Here is a 25,364-nt window from a genome sequence, read left to right as displayed (position 1 = left end):
CGACGACCAGAGCGTGGCAGGAGCGGGGGGGGCCCTCTCCCGCCCCCGATAAATGTGATCTTGCAGAAAATCCTACTGAGACTTCTTTTATCTGAAAGCCGACCGCCCGCTGAAGAAGAGGATACCGGTCAACTGTATTCCTCTTCAAACAGCTGACGTATAATGACGGCGGGCAGTCCGTAAGTGGTGTAACTAAACCATTGCTTTTCAACATTAAAATAACAAACATGTCATACTTACCTGCTCTGTGTAATGGTTTTGCACAGAGCAGCCCGGAACCTCCTCTTCTCACGTCCTGGCCCCTCTCTCCTGCCGAGTGCCCCCACAGCAAGCAGCTTGCTGTGGGGACACCCAAGCAGGCATGCCCCTGAGCCACGGCTCTGTGTGTCCATTCACACAAGGAGCCATGGTTTGGCCCCACCCCCTCCATCTCCTGATTGGCTCACTGGCTATGACTGGCAGCAGTAGGAGCCAATGGCTCCCTCTGCTTCCAAAAGCCAATCAGTAGTGCGAGTTTCTGGAGAGCCAAAAATCGCTGGATTGAGAGGGGGCTCAGGTAAGTATTAGGGGGGCCGCTACACACAGACGTTTTTTTACCCTAATGCATAGAATGCATGAAGATAAAAAACTTTGTGCCTTTACAACCACTTTCATTTTAGGGATTTCCTCTCACTTCCTGTTTGGCTATGGGACATTAAGTAAAGGTAAATCTACGAAATCTGACAGGGGTTATAACCGCCCCCTACTCTATCCAAAATGAAAAAAAAAATGCCTGTAGTTCTACTTTGAGAATGCAAGTCAATTTGTGGGCAATAGGCTCGATGGTACCTAAATTAACATAATTAAACATGAACATAATTTTGTTAGTAATAAAAATCAATCAATGAGCAAAGTTAATAATAACTAAAGATAATAAGCGTATACGTATTTAGCTTTTTATTATGACTGCTATCTATTCCTGGGCAGTAATTATAAAGGTATTGGAGATGATGGCTTTGGGCTTACATACTGGGCAGACCAAATGTGTGCTCATAAGGGTTATGTAATGTCCTATTAACCAATTGTGAAGGACCTGTAATGTTAAAACAGTCAAAACAGAGCTGCTAAGGTTTTATAGAATCATTCCATAAGGTCCTTGAAAGGGGAGTCAATGTTTTCTTACATAAACCATTAGGGAGTTAGGTATTTATTTAAGTTAATGGTAAATAGCTAGATTACTATTGAGATTCTTAGCAGGAAAACCAAGTCAACCTGTGAACTGGAATGTTTTCTTGTGTGCTTCATGCTAATAATATGGCATGATCCTTTAGATTAGAAAAATGGAACCTGAGATGGAGAGTGGCATATTTTTTATTTGTGTTGAGAAAAGAGAGGCTAGGTGGCATGTCAATCAACTATGAAATGTTGTCCCTTAAGATTGCATCCATAAAAAGGACGTTGGTGGTCTTCTTTGGAATTTTTGTAAAAGCTGGGATTTGTGCTCCAGAAGGGAAGGAAAAGTGAAAGTGAATCATCCCAAAGAGCAGTTTAGAGAGACTATAATAGCAGCCCTGTATGTACAAAGTTCATGTTTTGTGAAGTTGGTCTCAGCTTACACTTTTTAGAAGAACTTAAACTTTGTACAGGCATACCCCACTTTTAAGTACACAATGGGGTTTATTTACTAAAGCTAGAAAGTGCTAAATCAGGCTCACTTCTGCATAGAAACCAATAAGCTTCCAGGTTTTATTACCAAGGCTTAATTGAACAAGCTGGGGTTAGAAGCTCATTGGTTTCTATGCAGAAGTGAGCCTGATTTTGCACTTTCCAGCTTTAGTAAATAAACTCCATTGTGTACTTAAAAGTGGGGTATGCCTGTAGTACGTCTGCACATTCTGTGAGTAATTGCCTTGGAGTAATGGTATCCAAACTGTGGCCTGGGGCCTCGATGTGGCCATTTGCTTGCCTTTATATGGCCCTTGGGGCACTATTTCATCCACTGACACCAACGAAGGGGCAAAATTCCTCCCAAGGACACCAACAATGGGACACAGTTCCTGCCAATGACATTAACAAAGGGGCCCAATGATGGGGCACAATTCCTCCCAATGACAACATTGATGGGGCACAATGCCGGGACATTTTCTACTCCCAATGGTCATGGTCTGGCTGCCCTAAAGTCTGAAGGACAGTAAACTGGCCCTTTGTTTAGTACATTTGGAGACCCCTGCCTTGGAGTGATTTATTGAGATGATGTAAACTTTCCTAAAATACAAGCCTGCATTTGGTGCTTTTTTAATTACTGTCATTGGTTTCTTACTGTTCTCGCAGTCTGGTCCCTGGAAGCCAGCAGTGCAGGTACATGATCCATCCTCAGCGGAGCAGAACGCCCCATTCTTACAAGTACAGGACATGTTACAGTTCCTTCCCCAAAATCCATTTTTGCAAGTCTGCTCACAGTAGATGCCTGATGAAAAAATCACATTAATTGAAAAATCAGAACTGATATCTCTAATATATGCACACATCCTCTTTAATTAGAGATTTTAATGGACTATTTTTCAGACTTTTTGTAAAATGTGTCCCTGCTCATAATTAGAGTGGTTATCAAATTCGTCTTTTACAAACTCCATCCATTTAGTTCAAGGATAAAAAAAAACCTCTTGGGGGGTTGTTACCAATATGGTTTCACTGGAGGAAAAAATGTTCACTGACTCCATTAGTAAAGGCTGAACTGGGGAACATTTTGAGGCAGAAAATGTATTTTCTGCCTTAAAATGTTCCCTAGTTTAGCCTTTATCAATTTTACCCTGGGATACTATTAGTTGTAAAGTAGAACTGTAGAGACTACTTACACACTCCCAGTTCCAGCGTTGGTAGCTCTGCTTCTCATGAGCAGCAATGATGCTTGCAGGGTAGCCCCACGTAGGCACATGTAGCAGTACAAACTGTCGGTTGATAAACCATTTCCTGCACCAGAGGGCCTGTAGATAGATACTCAATGTGAAAGTGGAAACTCCTGCGCTGTCGGGGGGGGGGGGGGGGGAGACTATGCTAAAAGGACACTGCTGCAACACCTAAGTACTGATCCAAGGCAGGACAAATGGGACAAAAGTGGGGGAAGATGGTAGTTGCGCTGTGATGAAGGGGGGGGAGGGAAGCTACAAAGATGACTAAAGTGGCAAAGTGAACTAAAAAGGCAGAAACGGGCCAATGCATGAATAGATCCTACATGCTAAAAGAACATGGTGGGGATGCAGTGCAGTGCAACGTAGCTGATCAACATGACACGTTGCGGGCAGACAAAGCCTAATATATAAAGGTAATCGTGAAACAGTGACTGCTTGAATATAGCAAAACAAAAATGCATATACTAACACAAATAGGATGAATAATGACACAATGCAGAAAAAGAAAATATATAATGCAAGAAAAATATATGTGGGCTAGTGCCCCATTAGCAAAAACGTGCCAGATCCTGGTGAACTACAAGTGACAAATCCCTAGGACAAACATGAATATTAGTTCTATCATCCAGTCCAAAAAAACAAAAACACGTGATGAGAAACACAAGCCAAGCCACATGCCAAGCGAAATATAAAAAATAAAAAGTATACAGCATGTAAAATAACTCTGCAACGACCACAGTGGAGGGGGGCAAGACACACACAGGGGGAGGTTGCACTCACTTTTATGAAGTGAGTGTGGGCATCAATCCACGAGCGCCGAGCTCGTATGCCTCCAGGAGTGTCACCAATCTGGAATCTGTCCCCGTGCCTGGAAACTGGAATATGTCCCCGTGCCTCTCTCCTCAGTGTTCGTCAGATAGAGTAGTGATGTACAGTATGAGGGGGAAAGAGACGCACATAGCGTGATCCCATATAAAAGGTATATTTATTTAATAAAACAAGTCCAATCAACTTACATTTAAAACAATGCTGCAGTGTGTAGTAACTACGAGCGCCGAGCGTCTGTTGTTTGTCTGTGGCAGCGTCCCGTGCTCCAATCCTAATGCATATCGTCACGTCACGTGACTTCTTCAGAGGATAACACGGGATAGAAAGCCAATGCTTATATATAGTCCCCTTGTAATGGGCGCACGGCGGCCATTTTCCCGAAGCCCGCTCTAATGTTAATGGGTGCCCGGCGGCCATTTATTCAAAGCCCATCAATACAAAGGATACATACGAGCTCGGCGCTCGTGGATTGATGCCCACAATCACTTCATGAAAGTGAGTGCAACCTCCCCCTGTGTGTGTCTTGCCCCCGCTCCACTGTGGTCGTTGCAGAGTTATTTTACATGCTGTATACTTTTTATTTTTTATATTTCGCTTGGCATGTTCATCATTGTCACTGCCTGTATACACGGAACGTCTACACCTGCGGGTCATTTGCAACACAGGCTGTACACCTTACAGCTGTAAGGTAAGCGGCTTGCAAACACGGAGGTGTCCTCACTGAAGATCCCCCCTCCCTTCACGATTGGACTTGTTTTGTGTTTCTCATCACGTGTTTTTGTTTTTTGGACTGGATGATAGAACTAATATTCATGTTTGTCCTAGGGATTTGTCACTTGTAGTTCACCAGGATCTGGCACGTTTTTGCTAATGGGGCACTAGCCCACATATATTTTTCTTGCATTATATATTTTCTTTTTCTGCATTGTGTCATTATTCATCCTATTTGTGTTAGTATATGCATTTTTGTTTTGCTATATTCAAGCAGTCACTGTTTCACGATTACCTTTATAATATATTAGGCTTTGTCTGCCCGCAACATGCATGTTGATCAGCTACGTTGCACTGCACTGCATCCCCACCATGTTCTTTTAGCATGTAGGATCTATTCATGCATTGGCCCGTTTCTGCTTTTTTAGTTCACTTTGCCACTTTAGTCATCTTTGTAGCTTCCCTCCCCCCCCCCCTTCATCACAGCGCAACTACCATCTTCCCCCACTTCTGTAGATAGATACTGCTACCTTCTCTCAGGACAACCTGACACGGTCCATGTCTCACTCAGTAGCCCCATAACTGACAGACAAGTAATGATGCACATGACATCCATAATACAGGCCCACCTTCTTCTAAATCCTAAAGACCAGACTAGGAGCATAATCCTCAAAGCTCTAAACTGCCCATGGAGGGTCATGGGACATAGACTGGTTACTCCAGCTGCCTACACACCCTGCAGGGGTGTACTCACCTTTCACACTGTACTTTGTTTCACACACATCCCATCTCTCACAATGGTGGAATGTTCAATCGGATAGAATTGGCTTTTGATTCTTTAATTGAATAAAGGTTGTTCATATATTGGCAGGACAAAAAATATGCTTCCATGTAGAGGATCGCTCCAATACAATTTAATCTTTCCAAACAAATGGGTACATACTGTACATCAAACTTTTCATAGCTGCTCACACCTGATCGTAGTCTCCTTTTAGGCCACTCTCCTTAGCTGACCATATTATGATGGTTAGTTAGGACTAAAACAGGGGAACACATGGCCCCTCTCTAACTACATTATCAAACTCTTCCTGGTACTTACTAGTTCCTTCCACAAATTAATAGTTCCACTCCCTCTTCCCCTTTAGCCTGGCAAGGGGCAGACATAGCCAACCCAGATTTTCTGGAAACAGGGTGGGAAAAAATAAACAGAACCTACAGCCTCTTACACACAGGAACATTAGCTCCAGGCACACTGAATTATTCAAAATGGGCAAGATCTAACAGTATTATGAATTTAAGTAAGTGATGTAAATTTTGGCATTCAGCATGTGAAGAGGTGTAGCGTTGTGCAGTGTTAGTGACCACTTAGAGTCCAGTTACAGAGACAGAACTGTATTGTCATTAAAGTTCAACAAAGCACAACTACCCGTTGAGAAGACAACCCCACCTGACGCCTTCACAGAAGGTAGTAGTATAACAGTGCAGTATAACAGAAGGTCTCGAGTGCACTGATAGCATCTGTCCCAGGGGATGGAATGTGGCCCGGCCAGTCCAAAAACGAGGAGGTTCCCAGAAAGGATGGTGTGTCCCTGCTCTTTCCCTACTCATCTGGAACCTCTCTCTGGCGTTAATACTGTCCCTGACAGATGGGTGATCTGTCCCTACACTACCCACTCACGAAGTGTGTACCAAGCCTGGGAGCCAGGGTCCCAAAAAGACTCTGCCTGACCCAAGATGGCCACCAGAGTCACATGGTGCAGCAGCACCTACTCAGATAGTTCCCCCAGTGACCCAGGAAATCATAGAGGAACCATGTTCTTCTTGACTTCCTCTCCATCTGCAATGCGGTCGAGTACCACCTGCAGTGGAGAAAGTAGACTGAACCTGCACACAAGCAGTTTTCAGTGGAATCTCAAACATACTGGGAACAAAAGCACAGATTATAGTTCCACTTTAGAAGAAAACTTCCAGTCTTTCATTTTCAACACAGATCACATTTTTTTCTGTACTACTTTACATAATAAAAATATTACTTTCAATTTAGTAGATTTGTGATGATATCTTTTGCTTCTTTTCAAGGATGCAGAATACAGTGCCATAGTCCAGTGATGTAAAACATCAATTACAATACAGTCCAAACAATAAAAATGGAAATGATATTTTACCTAATTTTCCACTTCTCCTTGTTTCTCCCTTTTTGTGATATCTTTGGCTTATGGACAACATTTTTGATTTACTCTTTTTTTTCCTTCAGCTTGTGTTCGGGGATAGGAAGGATGTTCATCTATCTTCTTCATTCTCTCACTTTGCAACTGTTACTTTAACATGCATCCTGATATTGTACCCATGAATTGTATCTCTGTCAACTGTTTTATAAAATTCAATAAAAACTATTGAGGCTGGAAATGTACATGGACTAATCTATGCCTTGTGACATCTTTGATTTTTGCTGATCAAAAGGCCACTGTATTCTGACAAACAGAGTTATGAAAACTAGTTGATGTGCTACACTATATGGCAAACAGTTTCTGCACAAACGTTTCTGCACTCCTGACCATCACACTTATATGAGTTTTTTTGGACATCCCATTCAAAAACTATGGGCCCCCTTAAGGTTATAACAGCCTCCACCTTTCTGGGAAGTCTTTCTCTAAGACTTTGGAGTATTTGTGCCCATGAGTTTGCAAACCAGTGTTGCGGGTCATTGTAGTGGTGTTGAATAAAGTTGAAGTCAGGGCTCTGTGTAGAACACTTGTAGGAAGGTGCAGTCAATTTCGGTGGTGCTCATCTGTAGCGACAATGCAGGTGGAGGAGTAATTTGAGAGGAACCTCTTTCCTCTATGATATCCACTGCCACAGAGAAGAAGCATCTGATTGGATGCTGGCATTCCATGTGACCTTGGTGGCCATCTTGATCAGGCAGGGTCTATTTAATACCCTGACTCCAGGGTTTGGCGCACATTTAGGGTGTGCATAGAGTAGGGACAGTTTACCCATCTGTCAGGAACAGTGCTTAGCCTCAGGAAGAGGTTCCAGATAAGTAGTGAAAGCCCAGGCACACGCCATTCTTCCTGGAAGCCTCCCCACTTGGGTATGGAAGGGCCAGGCTGCATTTCGCCCCTCGAGACAGACACTGTTGGCACACCTGAGACCTACTGCTAGTACTCATTGCTGTACATTCTGTGAGTGCCCCCAGTTGTGCATTGCTGAACTTCGATTTCAATGAAGTTCTGTTTTTTTGCAGCTGGACTCTGTGTTTGCTGCCGCCACACCACGCTGCACCTCCCCACACACTTGAGTTCCTCAACAATAAACTCATCTTTTGTTGCCACAAGGTTGGAAGAGCACAAATGTCTAAAATATATATGTAAGCTGATGCATTACCAGTACCCTTTGCTGGAAAGTCTTAAGTGCAATAATTTTGTCTATTTGGCATACATAAATCCTGTTGCTGTGATATAAGTACTGTATATGTTTATACTATTAATACTGAAACTTTTATTAATTATTTTTATTTTTTACTAATTGCATGGGGGGAAGGACTCTAACCCATGAATTCCATAACATTTAAGCATATGGTGAGTTTTCTCGATCCTGAGGACATCTAAAATGCCATGGTATATACAGAATGTTAAAATTGAGGCCAGATTTCATGGTTTAAACTTGTGTTTGGTACTGATATTCAAAAGTTACAAGCTTAAGTAAATGTTTTGCTTAGTTGGTACAATTTGCTGATGCATAGTAAAAGTCCTTTGTATCTCCAGGTACAAACAACCAGGTCACCATTTTGTGGGGCACCATACAGCCTGACTGACAGGTTCCCTCCATATAGCCTGCATGACAGGGCTGGCCCATCCCCCAGGGTTACCAACTCTCAGTAAATTTACGAACAGTTTGTAAAATCTGTAATTTTTGCAAAAATTATGGATTTTACAAACTGTTTGTAAATTGGCTGACAGTTGGCAACCCTGACACCCCACAACTCACACAGAAAGGGGACTTTAAATACTTAATTTTGCACACACAACCTTCATCTCCCAGCAATTAAATAACAGCTCCCTGGACCTCACCAGATCAGGAACTGGGGCCAGGAATAGAGAGAGGACTGTTGTCATCTCCCGACAATTAAAGTTCTGGCCTGCCCCAGTGGATTGATATAGAAGAAGATGCCAGGACTTTAATTTCATTTGGTGGAAATTGTGGCACGAAGGATTACGCCACCTGCTTCTGAAAATGAGTCAATAGTCTCCTCTCTGTCCACAGCCCCTGGTGCTAAACTGAAGAAGTATAGGGAACTTTTTTTAATCGCTGGGAATCCAGTCTGTAGGATTACTGTGCATGTGCCCAAAGGTATTTAAATATCCTTTCTCAGCCCCCTAGGCAATTTGCTAAGCTCATGGGACCCGGGCCTGGTATAGGAGGGCCAGCTCTACCCCAATCCCTGGAACTGCAAACAGCAATCACAATCCTGCAACGAGGTGCATTTGCATCAAGTTGGGGACTAGATTCATTTTTATGGGACTGGAGTATATAGCTCATAGTAACACATCCTCTAATTCTTCCAATGGACATTATATCATTAATGAAATGATCCAATTGCTTAGACATTAAAACATTGGGGTTGATTTACTAAAACTGGAGAGTGCAAAATCTGGTCCAGCTCTGCATAGAATCCAATCAGCTTCCAAGTTTTTTTCTGTCAAAGCTTAACTGAACAAGCTGAAGTTAGAAGCTTATTGGCTACCATGCACAGCTGCACCAGATTTTCCACTCTCCAATTTTAGTAAACCAACCCCATTATGTATAGATATTATAGACCAAAAAAATTAAAAATTGTATACTTATATACTGACCAGTCCATCCTGTTAAGCATCTACATTTCCCGGTCACTGGGTCACAGCCATCTGCATTTTTACATTCACAGCGCTGGCTACATCCAGGCCCAAAACTACCTGCCTGTATTTAGACACAAAAGTAGCTTGGCTTACTTACAGATTCACAAACACAATGTTGTCTGCACATAAATAAGCTTTTACAAAAATATACACCTCAAGTCTCGTTATTTTTCCCAAGTCAACCAGCATTATACTAAAATTACAGATGAACAAATTCAACAATGTAGATATTTTACACATTAATTGCAATATGAAATAATGTGAACCAGTGTGAATGGTGTCTAATCTTTTAATGACCTGGCCTAGATATTTAAGAACGTGTTGGCCTGCATCTTCCTTTTGATCCTCTAGGTCAGTGGGAATCAACTTAGGAGGTATAGGAAGCCTCAATTGTTGCTGCTAATAGTATCAAGGGGGTACATATACTATTCAGTATATGTAATGCTTCACAAGATTGTAAGAGACTGTGGTAATCCTACAAGAGATGATCAAAGACCATTGACATGCTACAGGTGTGGTTGGAGACAATAGTCAAAGACTGGGGATATGTCACATAAGGCTAGAGATTACTGCCATTGCTTCCAACTACTGGTTGTTGGGGTTGAAGGGCTTCACAAGTACAAAATGGCCAAAGGTTGGGTTCCATGACTATAGGTGTCAATACTTTAGATCAAAAGGAAACAATCACCACCCAGAGTACAGTATGAACTTCTGGCAGCCAAAATTTATAGACTGAGTCATTCCACCCAGTCAGACAAGTAAAATAGAGGCATATATAATCTGCATAACTCAATAACTCAACATTATTACCTAACTTCCTTGACTAAAGTTACTATTTAAAGACTCAGTCCACACAAAAAGTTACATTTCTGTTATTGGTGAAGGCTGATAGGTTTTACACTGGCAAGTGTGGATGCAGGGATCTCCCCCACCATGCTGTTGTATTCTAATGCCCCGTACACACAGTCGGATTTTCCGACGGAAAATGTGTGATAGGACCTTGTTGTCGGAAATTCCAACCGTGTGTGGGCTCCATCACACATTTTCCATCGGATTTTCCGACACACAAAGTTTGAGAGCAAGTTATAAAATTTTCCGACAACAAAATCCGTTGACGGAAAATCCGATCGTGTGTACACAAATCCAACGCACAAAGTGCCACGCATGCTCAGAATAAATAAAGAGATGAAAGCTATTGGCTACTGCCCCGTTTATAGTCCTGACGTACGTGTTTTACGTCACCGCGTTCAGAATGATCGGATTTTCCGACAACTTTGTTTGACCGTGTGTATGCAAGACAAGTTTGAGCCAACATCCGTCGGAAAAAATCCTAGGATTTTGTTGTCGGAATGTCTGATCAATGTCCGACCGTGTGTACGGGGCATAACAGTGAAGACTCCCCCTCCATCAGAAAACCGATCAGCACTGCAGTCTTTGGCTGCAAGTGCTGACCAAATGCTGGCCTTCCAACAGGACCTTTCAGCAGAAGCCAGTGTAACAACCAGCTTCTGTTGAACAGACGACTGGTTCAATTTCGTTACATGTGTACTCCAGCTTTAGGTTTTGCATGCCTTTTAACTGTACTGTCAAGATTAGGAAAAGTAAAAAAATACCTGATAACATCCAGTTGTGTAGTCTGTTACATACCTTGCATGGTAGCTCACATTTCTTCCCAAACCATCCAGAGGTGCAGAAGCATTGCCCCGTGATCGGACTACAGGAGGCCCCATTGACACACTCACATGTCCTGTTGCAGTTGAAGCCCCACATTCCTTTTGGGCAAGGTAATGAGCAGTCACCTTTCTGCCAGCCTGCATTTGGGAAAATATTATAATGAATCTCTTACTACAACTTGTAGATAAATGCAGCTTTTTATTGACAATGTCATTGGGCATTTCCATTTCAATGGTCCAAACATGAGTTTGCATTTTATTGTTTTCAGACTAGTAGCAGTTAATCACATTTAACTAGAGCTGTTCTGTAAAGCTGAAGACATTTCATAGCTTATTTAACCATTTCTTCAGTTCTGAACTTCAGATGTGGCTTAGAGAAGCTACGAAATATCATCAAGATCACAGAACATTGTCCAGATCAATGTGACTAGCCGCTACTAGATGTTACATGGCCTGGACAAATGTGAACCTGCACAGTCAGACAGTTTTCAAGAAATCTTTAATCAAAAGATTTCTCTCACAAAGCTGTGAAAGGCCGAATTTAAAAAAAATTCAATCAGTTCAATGCAACCCTTCAAAATTTTCCAGTCTTTTTTCTTGACTTGACAAAGTTAAAATTAGTCATAGATATGATAGGAATATCAAATCGGTCAAACTGAAACATGGTCAGGTGCCATAAGAGCTATACCTCACCTATGTGTCACAGCTTAGAGCAGGGTTTCTCAACCAGGGTTCCACAGAACCCAGGGGTTCCTACATAGTTTTCTAGGGGTTCCTTGAGTTTTTGCCTCTCAGATAATTTCTCACTGGCACCATTGATCTTTTTAGTTATCTGTAAAAGGGAGTAAGTATTCCCAATGGCCGCAAGTGTAATGCTGCGTACACGCGATCAGATTTTCCGACAAAAAATGTTGGATGAGTTGGCGGAAAGTCCGACCGTGTGTATGCTCCATCGAAAATTTGTTGTTGGACTTTACGCCAACAAATGTTGGCTAGCAGGTTCTCAAATTTTCCACCAACAAATTTTTGTTGTCGGACTTTCCGATTGTATGTACACAAGTCCGTCGCACAAAAGTCCACGCATACTCGAAATCAAGTACGAGCTGGAATCGCTTCTTGTTATAGCGTTCGCAATGGAGATATCACATGACTATTGAACTTCCTTTTTATCAGCTCGCCGTACGTCTTGTACGTCACTATGTTCGTAATTGTTGGCCAACATTTGTGTGACCGTGTGAATGCAAGACAAGTTGGAGCCAATAACCTTCGAACAAAATTCAATGGTTTTGTTGTCAGAAAGTCCGATCATGTGTGCGGGACATTAGAAGCATTCTTCTCATTGGCCATCACACTAATGTATCGTGAGTTGTAGATATAGTATTTTTTAGCATGGGTACCCGAGACCGGAAAGTTATTTTAATGGTTCTGTGGGGAAAAGATAGAGAAAGGCTGGCTTAGAGCAAATTAACATTTGTCTGGTACATTCTACCTGCTGTATATTTTGCGTTAAAAAAACCCTATCGCTAGACCAGTCATGCCAACAAAAATCTTCCATTAAGAATAAAAGTACATTTAATGTATTTTAGGCATGCTATTTACTTGTAAAAGACTCCCTTGTGTAGCCATCCAAAAGCCCTGAGACTGCTGCTGAGCACCGCCATCTTGGATGAGATGTCAGCAGCTCCAGTACACTCAGAGCTATCACTCAAGTGACATTCCACAAAATTCCTCTTCGCTCCTCCCCTGGCAACTACATAGAAGGTTAGGTAGGGAGATAGGAAGATGAGGAGTGGAGGAGCTGGGCCAGCACAAAGAGTAATTAGACACTTCCATAAAAATAGAGGGCTATGACAGACAAGGGGCTGTTCTAGGCAATCAACACTTTCTGGAGTAGTAACGTTTTTCTAGGAAGTTAAAAGACATATTTCAATTAAATAACAAATCATTTATGAAAAAGGAAAAACATTGCAAGAAAGCATTTAAACAATGTGATTTTTTTCTGTGCTTTTTCTTGCAGTTTTTTAAGTCATCATAGCTGTCACTCAGTGCCTACCTTCCTTACACACACAGGTGCCATCGATGGGGGAACAGGCCAAGTAGTTTTTGCAGTTGCATTCCTGAGAACATTTATCTCCATAGGTGTCATCGGGACAGAAGACAGAGCAATGACTTCCCTGTAAATACAATGCCACAATATGAGAGCTTATCACTTTGTAGTACAGTGTTATGTACATGTACGGTAGGATATTAAGCAGTGCTCCCTGGGAACTGTAAACAAGCAAGCCTCTCAGGGATAAATGATATTTCTGCCTTACTTACTGAAAATCCCGGGGCACACTGACATGAGCCAGTCTCACTATCACAGGATCCCCCATTGAGGCACAAACATGGCTCCTGGCAATTGGTTCCGTAGTAACCATGAGGACAGGTCTCATTGCAGAACAGGCCGGCCCAGCCTGTCTTACAGGTGCATTCTCCAGACATTGGGTGACAGCTGGGAACAAAGGAGATGTGGGGTGAACATTTTTATTAGTGTTAGTATTATATTACAGGTTTTAATTAGTTGCCTTTGCTGCATTCAGTATGCAAGATGGTTGGTATGAAGCTGTATGAGATCAGTTTTCACAGTACCATGACAGTATGTAGATGCCTTCTCACCATTGCATGGCCACCAGTTTCATTGGGACATGTTTACTGCCTCAAGAATAGCAAGCACCATTTCAATGAGTTTTGTATGAATGTTGTTTTCTTTTTTGTAGACCTAGACCCTTGTGCTACGTTACTATCAAAAGGAGTAGACAAATGTAGAATTTGAGTAAAAATCTGTAGATGCAGCAAGATGTATGAGATGTCATCATTTAATTCCCGGGATGACTGAATAAAAAAATTTAAAAAAATGCTAGCTTACATATACACTAGCAGCTGTTGTCACCTTTAAAGTAGTCCCTTTGTGAAGCAACACACTTTTTTAGACAACTGTGTCACATTCCTTGAATTCGTTTTCTGGAACGCTAAGCGTTGTTGTGGAGCCTGGATGTCCAGAATGTCATCAAATCTGTGTCCTTTTAAGGACTTTTTTAGATTCTGGAAACAGCCAAAAAGGTCACAGGGTGATAGGTCAAGGGAATAAGGTCAACAGGGGCATGTAATTACAATTCTTGATCTAATATTTCACAGCAGGGCTCTGTGAGGGCTTACAGTGTTGTGGCCACAACAACACCTAAGGCCCAAATTTCTGCTGATTATATAGGGCAGGTACCTACTTTCATACATCCAACTTACAAACGACTCCTACTTGCAAACGGAAGGAGACAACAGGAAGTGAGATGAAATCTACCCCTAGGAAGGGAAATTCTCTCCTGTAAGGGTTAATATGGGAAAAACATTTCTCATTTCCACTGATGCTTTCCAATCCTTGTTCCACAAAAACACCCAAATTTTCAAAATACATTTGTCATTGGGACAAAAAGTGAGGTGAAATCTTCTGAAGAGGAGGAAAGACAGCAAAACAAATGTCACAGGGGTGATAACCCTTCCCTATGTTTTCCAAAAAGCTTAAAAAAGATTTTTTGGCTGGAGCTAAACACGTTAAAAATGTACCCGTTCAAAATGACAAACAGATTCTACTTAACAACAAACCTACAGTCCCTGTCTTGTTTGCACCGCCTGTATACTGCTGTTCAGAGTATATAGGGCCTGGTGGCCCCACACCTTTCCTTATTTTAATTTGGGTGCGGGGTTCCCCTTAATATCCATACAATACCCAAAGGGCCTGGTAATGGACTGGGGGGTACCCGTGCCGTTTGTCTCACTGATTTTCATCCATATTGCCAGGACCGGACATTACATTAAACCTGCAAGCAGTTTTAACAGAGATTTTTTTCCTTTAAAAATGACATTTGGTGCAGGGACTGTTCTAAACACGGGAAACACGCGCCACTTTACAGGCATACTATAGACACCCCCCAGGTATGATATTTAAAGGAATATTTCACTTTTTTTTTACTTTAAGCATCATTAAAATCACTGCGCCTGAAAAACGGCCGTTTTTAAAAGTTTTTTTTGCATTGATACATGTCCCCTGGGGTAGGACCCGGGTCCCCAAACCCTTTTTTGGACAATACCATGCAAATTAGCCTTTAAAATGAGCACTTTTGATTTCGAACGTTCGAGTCCCATAGACGTCAATGGGGTTCTAAAGTTCGTGCAAATTTTCGGTCCGTTCGCAGGTTCTGGTGCGAACCGAACCGGGGGGTGTTCGGCTCATCCCTAGTATTGATACATAAATGTACTTATATGCTATAGCACCTTGAAAGTATCATTCTATGTATTATATTTTAGGGATGTAGGTATGAAGCTAAAGCGATTTAATCCCTGTATAATTTTTGATATCTTATGCTATGATTTTTTTTTTGTATAACAAGGCTTTCCTATGTTGTCAGTTAAAAGGACAGACAAATTGGGGTTGATTTAAATAAATGCAAATAGACTGTGCACTTTATAAGTGCAGTTGCACTAGTTTTCTCCAGAGCTTAGTGACTGTGGTGAAGCGTCACTTTGTAAAGAATACCCAATAAGGTGCAAGGAAAAAAAGAAAAACAGCATTTTTGCTTGCACACGTTTGGATGGTGGAAGTCAGCAAAGCTTCCCCTCATTTACTAAGCTCTGGGGGGAAATGAGTGCAACTGCAAAGTGTGCAGTCTATTTGCCTTTAGTAAATTGACCCCACAGATTTTATTTAAAGTGTAAGTTCCTGGAGCTAGCTAAAGTAATTTGTTGACTTTTTAATTTAATTAATTTTTTTTTATGTAACTGGCCTAATCATTAAAATGTGTACTTAGGTTTAACTTACTACAACTAATAAGAAACTGTCTTACATAAACATCATTTCAATAAATCATTATCTGATTGCTGTATTCTGTGCACATTGCTTTTCACACTGTTTAGTTGGTAAGCTTGTAGATGTAGTTACCTCTTAGTGTGCTGAGGGTCACACTGGCAGGGCATGTTGCAGTGTATGCCATACATGCCATCCACACACATTCGGTCTTCACAGTTTTCCCCAAAGAAGCCAGCTTCGCACAGACACGCTCCGTTGATATGGAAGCAACGCACCCCGTTCACACAGTTGCAGGTTTCTACACAGTCCTGACCATACTTTCCTATGGGACACTCTTCCCGACAGCTGTGGTCCATAACAAAATGCAAATAAATATTTACTGAGGCAACGCATAGATTTATTAAATAGGTACTTTTTCTGAAAATAGATTACACCCCAACTGAACATTTAGTTTAATGCAGCTAAGTACCTTTCAAATGCACCAAAATAAAAGTCTTACAGTTTGCTTTTTTCTTTATAAAAGAGCAACAGCCTGAATAGAAAAGCCTGTTCCCTGCCAGCATGCTGCAAAAAAGGACCCTTGTTCCCTGTGTGTAAGCAGTGGTCTCTCTGCAGAGATCAGATTTAGAGGTCTCTAATCAGCAGGAATGACATGTTTTGCTAAATTTCTAGCTTTGACTCTTCGGGGGCATGCTGGATCTCTGCAGATAGACTACTGCTTCCACACAGAGAGCAAGGGCCCTTTTCTGCAGGTTGCTTGTCTGCATGGTTACTTGGGGGCTGGACCAATTATCCGTTCTCCCCCTAAAGCCCAACAAAGGCCAGTACTGCCTGCCTTCTTGTGTATGGATGGTGAGTTAGAAACCACACTACAACATCCAGCTGGCCCATCACACACTGACCGCTCAGTTCAGCTGGCAGCTACTCGCTTGCAAGGTCTTGCCTTTCCTCTACACGCTATGATTCAAATAATTTCCATCATGCTCTGGGGCCCATGCAACATAGGGGCCCAGGACACCTGACATGTGTTTCACTTGAGGGGACCTCTACTCACCTCCAAGGAGGGAGAACTCTTCCCACTAGTCACCTTCAGCTCCTGACCCAACCAGGATTACACGGTGTTCCTTGTTTTTAGGATCCCATTCAGCCACACCAGTGTCACATATTAGAAGTCAGGACCCATCCAGCCACCTACGGCCTAACTGTGTACAGGCCCACTTTAGATGCTTCCATTCAGGTATTCAGGCATCCTCCAACTAGAAGCACATTTCTTCCTATTTTACTCACTAGTAAATTAGTACAACTTCCATGGGTAGAATAAATAGAAAGCATGTCTTGATACAGTCCAAAGAACCCACATCTTCTAGCATAGCCTTTATTTCCTTCAGACCAGTGAAGGGTATTCAATAACCTAAGGCCAGGGAAGCTCACGTAGAGGAACCAAACACAGTTCCCCAAATCCACATCTACACAATACTCGCACCCCGCTCTAGACTCCACCCACCGTACCTGGGAATTTGCCAGTAGAGCAGGATTAAAGCTTCCCTTCTTTCAAACTAACCCCTTCCTACATGCTGCCAGGAGACAGGCTTTTCTACTAAGGCTATGGCTTCTTTCTAAAGAAAAGAACTGTTATGCCTCGTACACACGATCTGGCTTTCTGACAACAAAACCGTGGAATTTTGTCCGAAGGTTGTTGGCTCAAACTTGTCTTGCATACACACTGTCACAAAAATGTTGGCCAACAATTACGAAGTGACGTACTAGACGTACTACATGGTTTTTCAGCTCTTTTGCGCCACCCTTTGGGCTCCTTCTGCTAGTTTCGTATTAGTAGAAGTTTGGTGAGTGTTGATTCGCGCTTTTCTTTTTGCGTTTTTCATTTAGCGCTTTTCAGTTCACGCTTTTCATTTCATTTCTGAACAGCCGTTCGTTAACCAGACATGTTGCTGAATCGGAGGAGATAATGTGTTATTTATTATTGGCCTTGAAGTTATTGCTTTGACATTATTTTTTTGGTTGAATAATGATTTGATTTGGTATATTTTCTATATTTTTGGATGCATAGAATGCACTTTTTGGTTAAGTTCTATTGGCAGATAGCATGTCTAATTTTATTTGTTTTTTTTTTTTGTTTTTTAATGCACAATAAAAAAATTGTGTAGAATAATACTTGGCTATGTGTTTTACTTCAAATGACAGTTTGGGAGTAGGAAGTTACATTTTAAAAAATACAATGTAAAATTGACAAGGGACACCAACATAGTTGTATCTTTGATCTTAAAAACTATGGGATAATGGTGTTGTGGTAACTTGCACAAAAAAAAAAAATAAAAAAAACATAGTAATATTATTCTTGATATCACTAGAAAAAAAAGAAAAAAATTACTATGTCATATTCAAAGTACTATGGATTCTGGAAAAGTGCTGGAGAAAACAGGATAAAGTACAACACAGATAATCTCTGTGGTTAGGACTGAGCCCAAGACTAAAGTCCTGCATAACTAACGTGCTACCATAGCACCCAGTCTCGTCATTTTTTATACATCACACCTCATTTGTAATAGAAATTGGACTATAGCAACACGTAATTTGTTGATGGCTGGAATCTGATTAGGTGCTATGGATAATGTGTTTTGGGCGTTCAAAAACTGGGCTTGCAAGTGCTAAATTAGATTTGAATGCACACGTTGCAGATGAAAACTCATTTTTCTGCTGCTCAGTGACTAGTTTTTATCCAATGTAAAAGCCAGTAGGATGTAGCACAGCTGTTGGCCTCTAAACTTTGTGCTTGTCATTTTTTCCGAGTGAGGTTTTGGCACCAAACATGATACTAATTTTCACATTGTAGATTGAATATCATAGATATTTTCACTAAACTATGTTTATTTAACTTGAAAATGGATTGTACAAAGAATTTGACATCATCCTAGTAAAGAAAGCATTACAAGTAAAAAAAATGCTCCTAAATTCACACTCTATACTATAGCATACTTTCTCAACTAAGGTTCCTCCAGTAGATGCTAGGGGTTCCTTGGGCAACGATCAATTTCTACCTCTTAGATAAGTAACTACTGACCCCAATGATCCTTTAGCTAACTGTAAGGAGGGATTCCTCCCACTGACCACCAATGTAAGCAGAATTCTTTCCACTGTCCACCACTGTAAGGATCATTATTCCCACTGACCACCAACATAAGAATTTTTTTTCCCATTAAACGACAATTAAATGGGGCCATTTTTTCCCACTGACCACCAATGAAAGGAGCATTCTTCCCGTTGACCACCAATCTAAAGAGCATTCTTCCCGTTGACCACCAATGTAAGGAGCATTCTTCCCAAGGATCTCCAACTAAAGGATCCTTCTTCCCACTTACCACCAATGTTAGGATCATTCTTCCCACTGACCACCAATGTAAGGAGCATTCTTCCCACTGACCACCAATGTAAGGGACATTCTTTCCACTGACCTCTAATGCAAGGAGCCTTCTTCCCACTGACCACCAATGTAAGGAACATTCTTCCCAATGATCTCCAATTAAAGGAACATTCTTTCCACTGACCACCAATGTAAGGATCATTCTTCCCACTGATCACCAATGTAATGGGCATCCTTCCCACTGACCACCAATGTAACGGGCATCCATCCCACTGATCACCAATATAATGGGCATCCTTCCCACTGACCATTACAGAGGAATGTACTGTTAGCTGTAGATATGGTAATTATAAGCAAAGGTTCCCTGAGACCAGAAAGTAATTTCAAAGGCTTCACCATGTAAAGAGGTTCCCCTTCATTCCTCTCCTGGCAAAAAGATTATGTATAGAGACAAAAAGAGGTGCAGAGGGGATATGCTAGCAAAAAGAGTATTTAGAGGCTCCCAGAAAAGGACAGGTTTATGATGTACGAGGGAGTAGCTTTGTTATGGAATTGACTCTTCCTGGAGTAGTCACCTTTTCAAGCAAGTTCAAAGTCACCTTACAAGTGCATGAAAAATGTAAAAAGGACAAACCCTGCAGGTATACTTGGTTTTTCTGTGTTTTACCTGCAGTTTTTTAGTCGGTGGCAGGGCCACTTTCATACATTCTTAAATGCACTTTTTTAAACAAAGCAGTGCCTACATTTGGTTTGCCATTTGACTTCTTCCAGGCTATAGTTAGGCTCATTTACACCAGCCTTGTTGTGCTGTGGTGAGCAATATTGCCCAACACAAGTAGACAAAGCAAATTGTCTTATGTCCGATTTCTCCAGTTTACACTAAAGCACTGCCTTGGGGTTTGCTGAAAAAAGTAGGACATGTTTAATTTTTATGCAGATACTGATACTTTGCAGGACCATGCCACAGCTGTGAGGCAAGCATTCGGTTCCTGTGCTGTGTGACCCCATTGATCACAATGGGTGAATTGATAGGTAGTGCTGCCTGTTAAACTCTGCACCCCAAGTTCATAAATGGCCTGCCCTGTCCAGCTATATTACAATCTAGTGGGCAGGCGGGGGGTGGGGAGTGGGGGGGATTTGGGGGATTTCCTGAACTGGAAATAAACTTCATAGCTGAACACTAGAAAAAATATACTACAGCTATATTATACTGTATACAGTCTTGCTCAAAAGTTTGCATACCCTGGCAGAAATTGTGAAATTTTGGCATTAATATTGTCTTTTATTTAAGGATAGCATTCACATGAAGCCATTTATTATCACATCCTTTTTAAATCATAATGATAACAGAAATCACCCAAATGGCCCTGATCAAAAGTTTACATAGCCTGGAATGTTTGGCCTTGGTACAGACACAGAAGGTGGCACACACGGGTTAAATGGCAATTAAAGGTTAATTTCCCACATTTGTGGCTTTTTATGGCACAATCAGTGTCTGTGTATAAATAGTCAATGAGTTTGTTAGCTCTCACATGGATGCACTAAGCAGGCTAGACACTGAGCCATGAAGAGGTAGAAAAGAACAGTCAAAAGACCTGCGTAACAAGGTAATAATACTGTACAAAGATGAAAAGGATATAAAAAGATATTCAAAGCTTTGAATATGCCAGTCAGTACTGTTCAATCACTTATTAAAAAGTGGAAAATTAGGGGATCTTTTGATACCAAGCCAAGGTCAGGTAGACCAAGAAAGTTTGCAGCCACAACTGGTGGAAGAATTGCTCAGGATACAAAGGAAAACCGCAGGTAACCGCAGGAGAAATACAGGCTCTCCAAAAAGACGGTGTGTTTTTTTTAAGGAGCACAATTCAACAACACTTGAACAAATAAGAGCTGCATGGTTGAGCTGCCAGAAGGAAGCCTTTACTGCGCCAATGCCACAAAAAAGCAAATGAGCCATGTCAAGGTGTTGTTGGGCATATTGTAACCAGGCTTTTTTGTGGAATTTGTACAGTAAAGGCTTCTTTCTGGCAACTTGACTATACAGGTCTTTTTTGTTCAAGTATCATCGTATTGTGCTCCTTAAAAACAACTACACCATCTTTTTCCAGAGCAGCCTGTATTTCTCCTGAGGTTACCTGTGGGTTTTTCTTTGTATCCCAAACAGTTCCTATGGCAGTTGTGGCTGAAATCTTTCTTGGTCTATCTGACCTTGGCTTCATATCAAGAGATCCCCAAATTTCCCACTTCTTATTAAGTGATTGAACAGTTCTGACTGGAATATTTAAGGCTTTTGGGAATCTTTTTATATCCTTTTCCATCTTTGTAAAGTTTCATTACCTTGTTACGCAGGTCTTTTGACTGTTCTTTTCTACCTTCTCATGGCTCAGTGTCTAGCTTGCTTAGTGCATCTATGTGAGAGCTAACAAACTCATTGACTATTTATACACAGACACTAATTGTGCTTTAAAAAGCCAAAAATGTGGGAAATTAAACTTTAATTACCATTTTAACCTGTGTGTGCCACCTTCTGTGTCTGTACCAAGGCCAAACATTCCATGGTATGTCAACTTTTGATCAGGGCCATTTGGCTGATTTCTATTATCATTATGATTTAAAAAGGATCCAAAAAACTATGTGATAATAAATGGCTTCATGTGATTGCTATCCTTAAATAAATTTTTGGCATGATCAGTCACATTTTCAATATTAATGCCAACATTTCACAATTTCTGCCAGGGTATGCAAACTTTTGAGCACAACTGTATGTTAATTCTTTTGTCTGACAGAACGTACACAGTTCTGTTCAGCTAGTCTTATGATCCAGACATCTCAACTAGATGGTATAGCAAGGCTGGTGACCTTGATTTTCTCTACTGCAGCTAAGCAATACTACTTGGTCACTGACCCGCCCCCAGCATCCTGATTGGAAAAGAAAAGAGGATCAAGATCAGAGGATAACATCATCACTTGTTTCCCATGCCATCTTCCAATATAATTTAGCTCCCAATATTATATTGGCAGTATTGCTATAAATCTATAGATTGGCTGTAAAAAAAAAAACAGGTTACCTATATGAGCTGTCATGGCATTTGTACATACATTGCTCTTTAATGTGTCAGCTTACCGGTCTCCTGTGTAACCTAGAGCGCACTGGCACTGCCCACTTTCTGGGTCACATTGACCATAATTATGACAGTTGCATTCATGCTCGCAGCCAGAACCATAGTATCCAGGTGGGCACGGGATGGAGCATATTGGACCCTACAGAGACAGGAGGACATTAGAAATGCATGAGATCCTAAACATTCTAAATACTCAGTGTGTATTATAGGGTGAAATAATGAATGTTTGTTTTAAATCATTTTGGATGAATTTAGCCACTTCAGCCCCAGAAGGTGTTACCCTCTTCCTGACCAGACCATTTTTTGCGATACGGCACCGCGTTGCTTTAACTGACAATTGCCTGGTCGTGCGACTCTGTACCCAAATAAAATTGATGTCCTTTTTTTTCCCACAAATGGAGCTTTCTTTTGGTGGTATTTGATCACCTCTGTGGTTTTTTTTTTTTTTTGTGCTGTAAGAAAAAAAAACTGACAATTTTGGAAAAAAAAAAAAAAAAATATATATATATATATATATATATATATATATATATATATATTTTTTTATTTTTTTTTTACGTTCTGCTATAAAACATACCCATTAAAAAAATTTTATTTCTTCATCAATTTTGGTCAATATGTATTCTGCTACATATTTTTGGTAAAGAAAATCCCAATAAGCGTATATTGATTGTTTTGCACAAAAGTTATAGCATCTACAAAGTATGGCCTATTTTTTTATGTATTTTTTTTTTTTTTTTAAGTAGTAATGGCGGATAAATCGGACACCTAACTGACACTTTGACACTTTTTGGGGACCAGTGACAGTTATTACAATGATCGGTGCTAAACAATATACACTGTCACTGTACTAATGACACTGGCAGGGAAGGGGTTAACATCAGGGGTGATCAAAGGGTTAAGTGTGTCCCTAGGGGGTACTTTCTAACTGACTAAAGGAAAACAGAGATCCGTGTTTCTGCTTAGCAGAAACACAAGATCTCCATTTTCCCCTCTGGCAGAATGGCGATCTGCCTAAATATGAATTTCTCTCCTCTGTCTTTAATCAGGATTTTATTTTTTTTATTTTACATTTTTTTTACATTTTTTTATTTTAATATATTTTTGTTTATATACCTAACTCTCTGCACCCTTGCCTAGATAAGGATGACATATGCAGCATGCTCTCACACATTCTCAGACACGCTGCGGGGGTCTACAGGACATGGCAAACATGACAGAGCCATGCAGAGGTGCTGCAAATGTGCAGGGGGTCCAAATGGCTTTTCCAGGTCTTATGGATCTACCAGAGACCTGCAGCATGTCTGTGCATACATGGTCAAGATTAGGGATGAGCCGAACACCCCCCTGTTCGGTTCGCACCAGAACATGCGAACAGGAAAAAAGTTCGCTCGAACACGCGAACACCGTTAAAGTCTATGGGACACGAACATGAATAATCAAAAGTGCTAATTTTAAAGGCTTATATGCAAGTTATGTTCATAAAAAGTGTGTGGGGACCCGGGTCCTGCCCCAGGGGACATGGATCAATGCAAAAAAAGTTTTAAAAACGGCCGTTTTTTCAGGAGCAGTTATTTTAATAATGCTTAAAGTCAAACAATGAAAGTGTAATATCCCTTTAAATTTCGTACCTGGGGGTGTCTATAGTATGCCTGTAAAGGGGCGCATGTTTCCCGTGTTTAGAACAGTCTGACAGCAAAATGACATTTCGAAGGAAAAATTCCATTTAAAACTACCCGCGGCTATTGCATTGCCGACAATACACATAGAAGTTCATTGATAAAAACGGCATGGGAATTCAACACAGGGAAACCCCGAACCAAAAAAAAAAAAAATGACGTGGGAGTCCCCCTAAATTCCATACCAGCCCCTTCAGGTCTGGTATGGATATTAAGGGGAACCCCAGCAAAAATTTTTTAAAAAAATGACGTGGGGTTCCCCCTAAATTCCATACCAGGCCCTTCAGGTCTGGTATGGATATTAAGGGGAACCCCAGCCAAAATTTTAAAAAAAAATGACGTGGGGTTCCCCCTAAATTCCATACCAGACCATACCCTTCAGGTCTGGTATGGATTTTAAGGGGAACCCCACGCCAAAAAAAAAACAAAAAACGGCGTGGGGTCCCCCCAAGAATCCATACCAGACCCTTATCCGAGCACGCAACCTGGCAGGCCGCAGGAAAAGAGCCCTCCCTCCTGAACCGTACCAGGCCACATGCCCTCAACATTGGGAGGGTGCTTTGGGGTAACCCCCCAAAACACCTTGTCCCCATGTTGATGAGGACCCCTCTTTTCCTGCAGCCTGCCAGGTTGCGTGCTCGGATAAGGGTCTGGTATGGATTTTTTGGGGGGACCCCACGCCGTTTTTTGGGTTTTTTTGGCGCGGGGTTCCCCTTAAAATCCATACCAGACCTGAAGGGTCTGGTATGGAATTTAGGGGGAACCCCACGTCATTTTTTTTTTCAATTTTGGCCGGAGTTCCCCTTAATATCCATACCAGACCTGAAGGGCCTGGTATGGAATTTAGGGGGACTCCCACGTCATTTTTTTTTTAAATTTTGGTTCGGGGTTTCCCTGTGTTGAATTCCCATGCCGTTTTTATCAATGAACTTCTATGTGTATTGTCGGCAATGCAATAGCCGTGGGTAGTTTTGAATGGAATTTTTCCTTCGAAATGTCATTTTGCTGTCAGACTGTTCTAAACACGGGAAACATGCGCCCCTTTACAGGCATACTATAGACACCCCCCAGGTACGAAATTTAAAGGGATATTACACTTTTATTGTTTGACTGCTCCTGAAAAAACGGCCGTTTTTAAAACTTTTTTTTGCATTGATCCATGTCCCCTGGGGCAGGACCCGGGTCCCCAAACACTTTTTATGACAATAACTTGCATATAAGCCTTTAAAATTAGCACTTTTGATTTCTCCCATAGACTTTTAAAGGGTGTTCTGCGGCATTCAAACACCCCAAATTGTTCGCTGTTCGGCGAACTTGCGAACAGCCAATGTTCGAGTCGAACATGA

At 41.3% G+C, this 25,364-nt stretch overlaps 1 protein-coding gene across 2 annotated transcripts in view; it reads right to left on the bottom strand.

Moving 5' to 3' along the window:
- Window positions 1–25,364, bottom strand: part of LOC141117810 (uncharacterized) — a 192,907-nt gene that overhangs the window by 37,931 nt on the left and 129,612 nt on the right. For both annotated transcript variants that reach the window (XM_073610841.1, XM_073610840.1), the window contains exons 8-14: window positions 22,342–22,478; window positions 15,968–16,180; window positions 13,315–13,489; window positions 13,049–13,169; window positions 10,970–11,133; window positions 9,281–9,383; window positions 2,300–2,446 (exon numbers count right to left, since the gene is read on the bottom strand). In XM_073610841.1, coding sequence (XP_073466942.1) covers window positions 2,300–2,446; window positions 9,281–9,383; window positions 10,970–11,133; window positions 13,049–13,169; window positions 13,315–13,489; window positions 15,968–16,180; window positions 22,342–22,478 — 1,060 coding nt within the window. The remainder of the gene's footprint in view (window positions 1–2,299; window positions 2,447–9,280; window positions 9,384–10,969; window positions 11,134–13,048; window positions 13,170–13,314; window positions 13,490–15,967; window positions 16,181–22,341; window positions 22,479–25,364) is intronic.

Source organism: Aquarana catesbeiana, linkage group LG13, assembly GCF_042186555.1.
Source record: "Aquarana catesbeiana isolate 2022-GZ linkage group LG13, ASM4218655v1, whole genome shotgun sequence".
NCBI classification, from domain to species: domain Eukaryota; kingdom Metazoa; phylum Chordata; class Amphibia; order Anura; family Ranidae; genus Aquarana; species Aquarana catesbeiana.
This window is presented reverse-complemented; position numbering and strand designations above follow the sequence as displayed.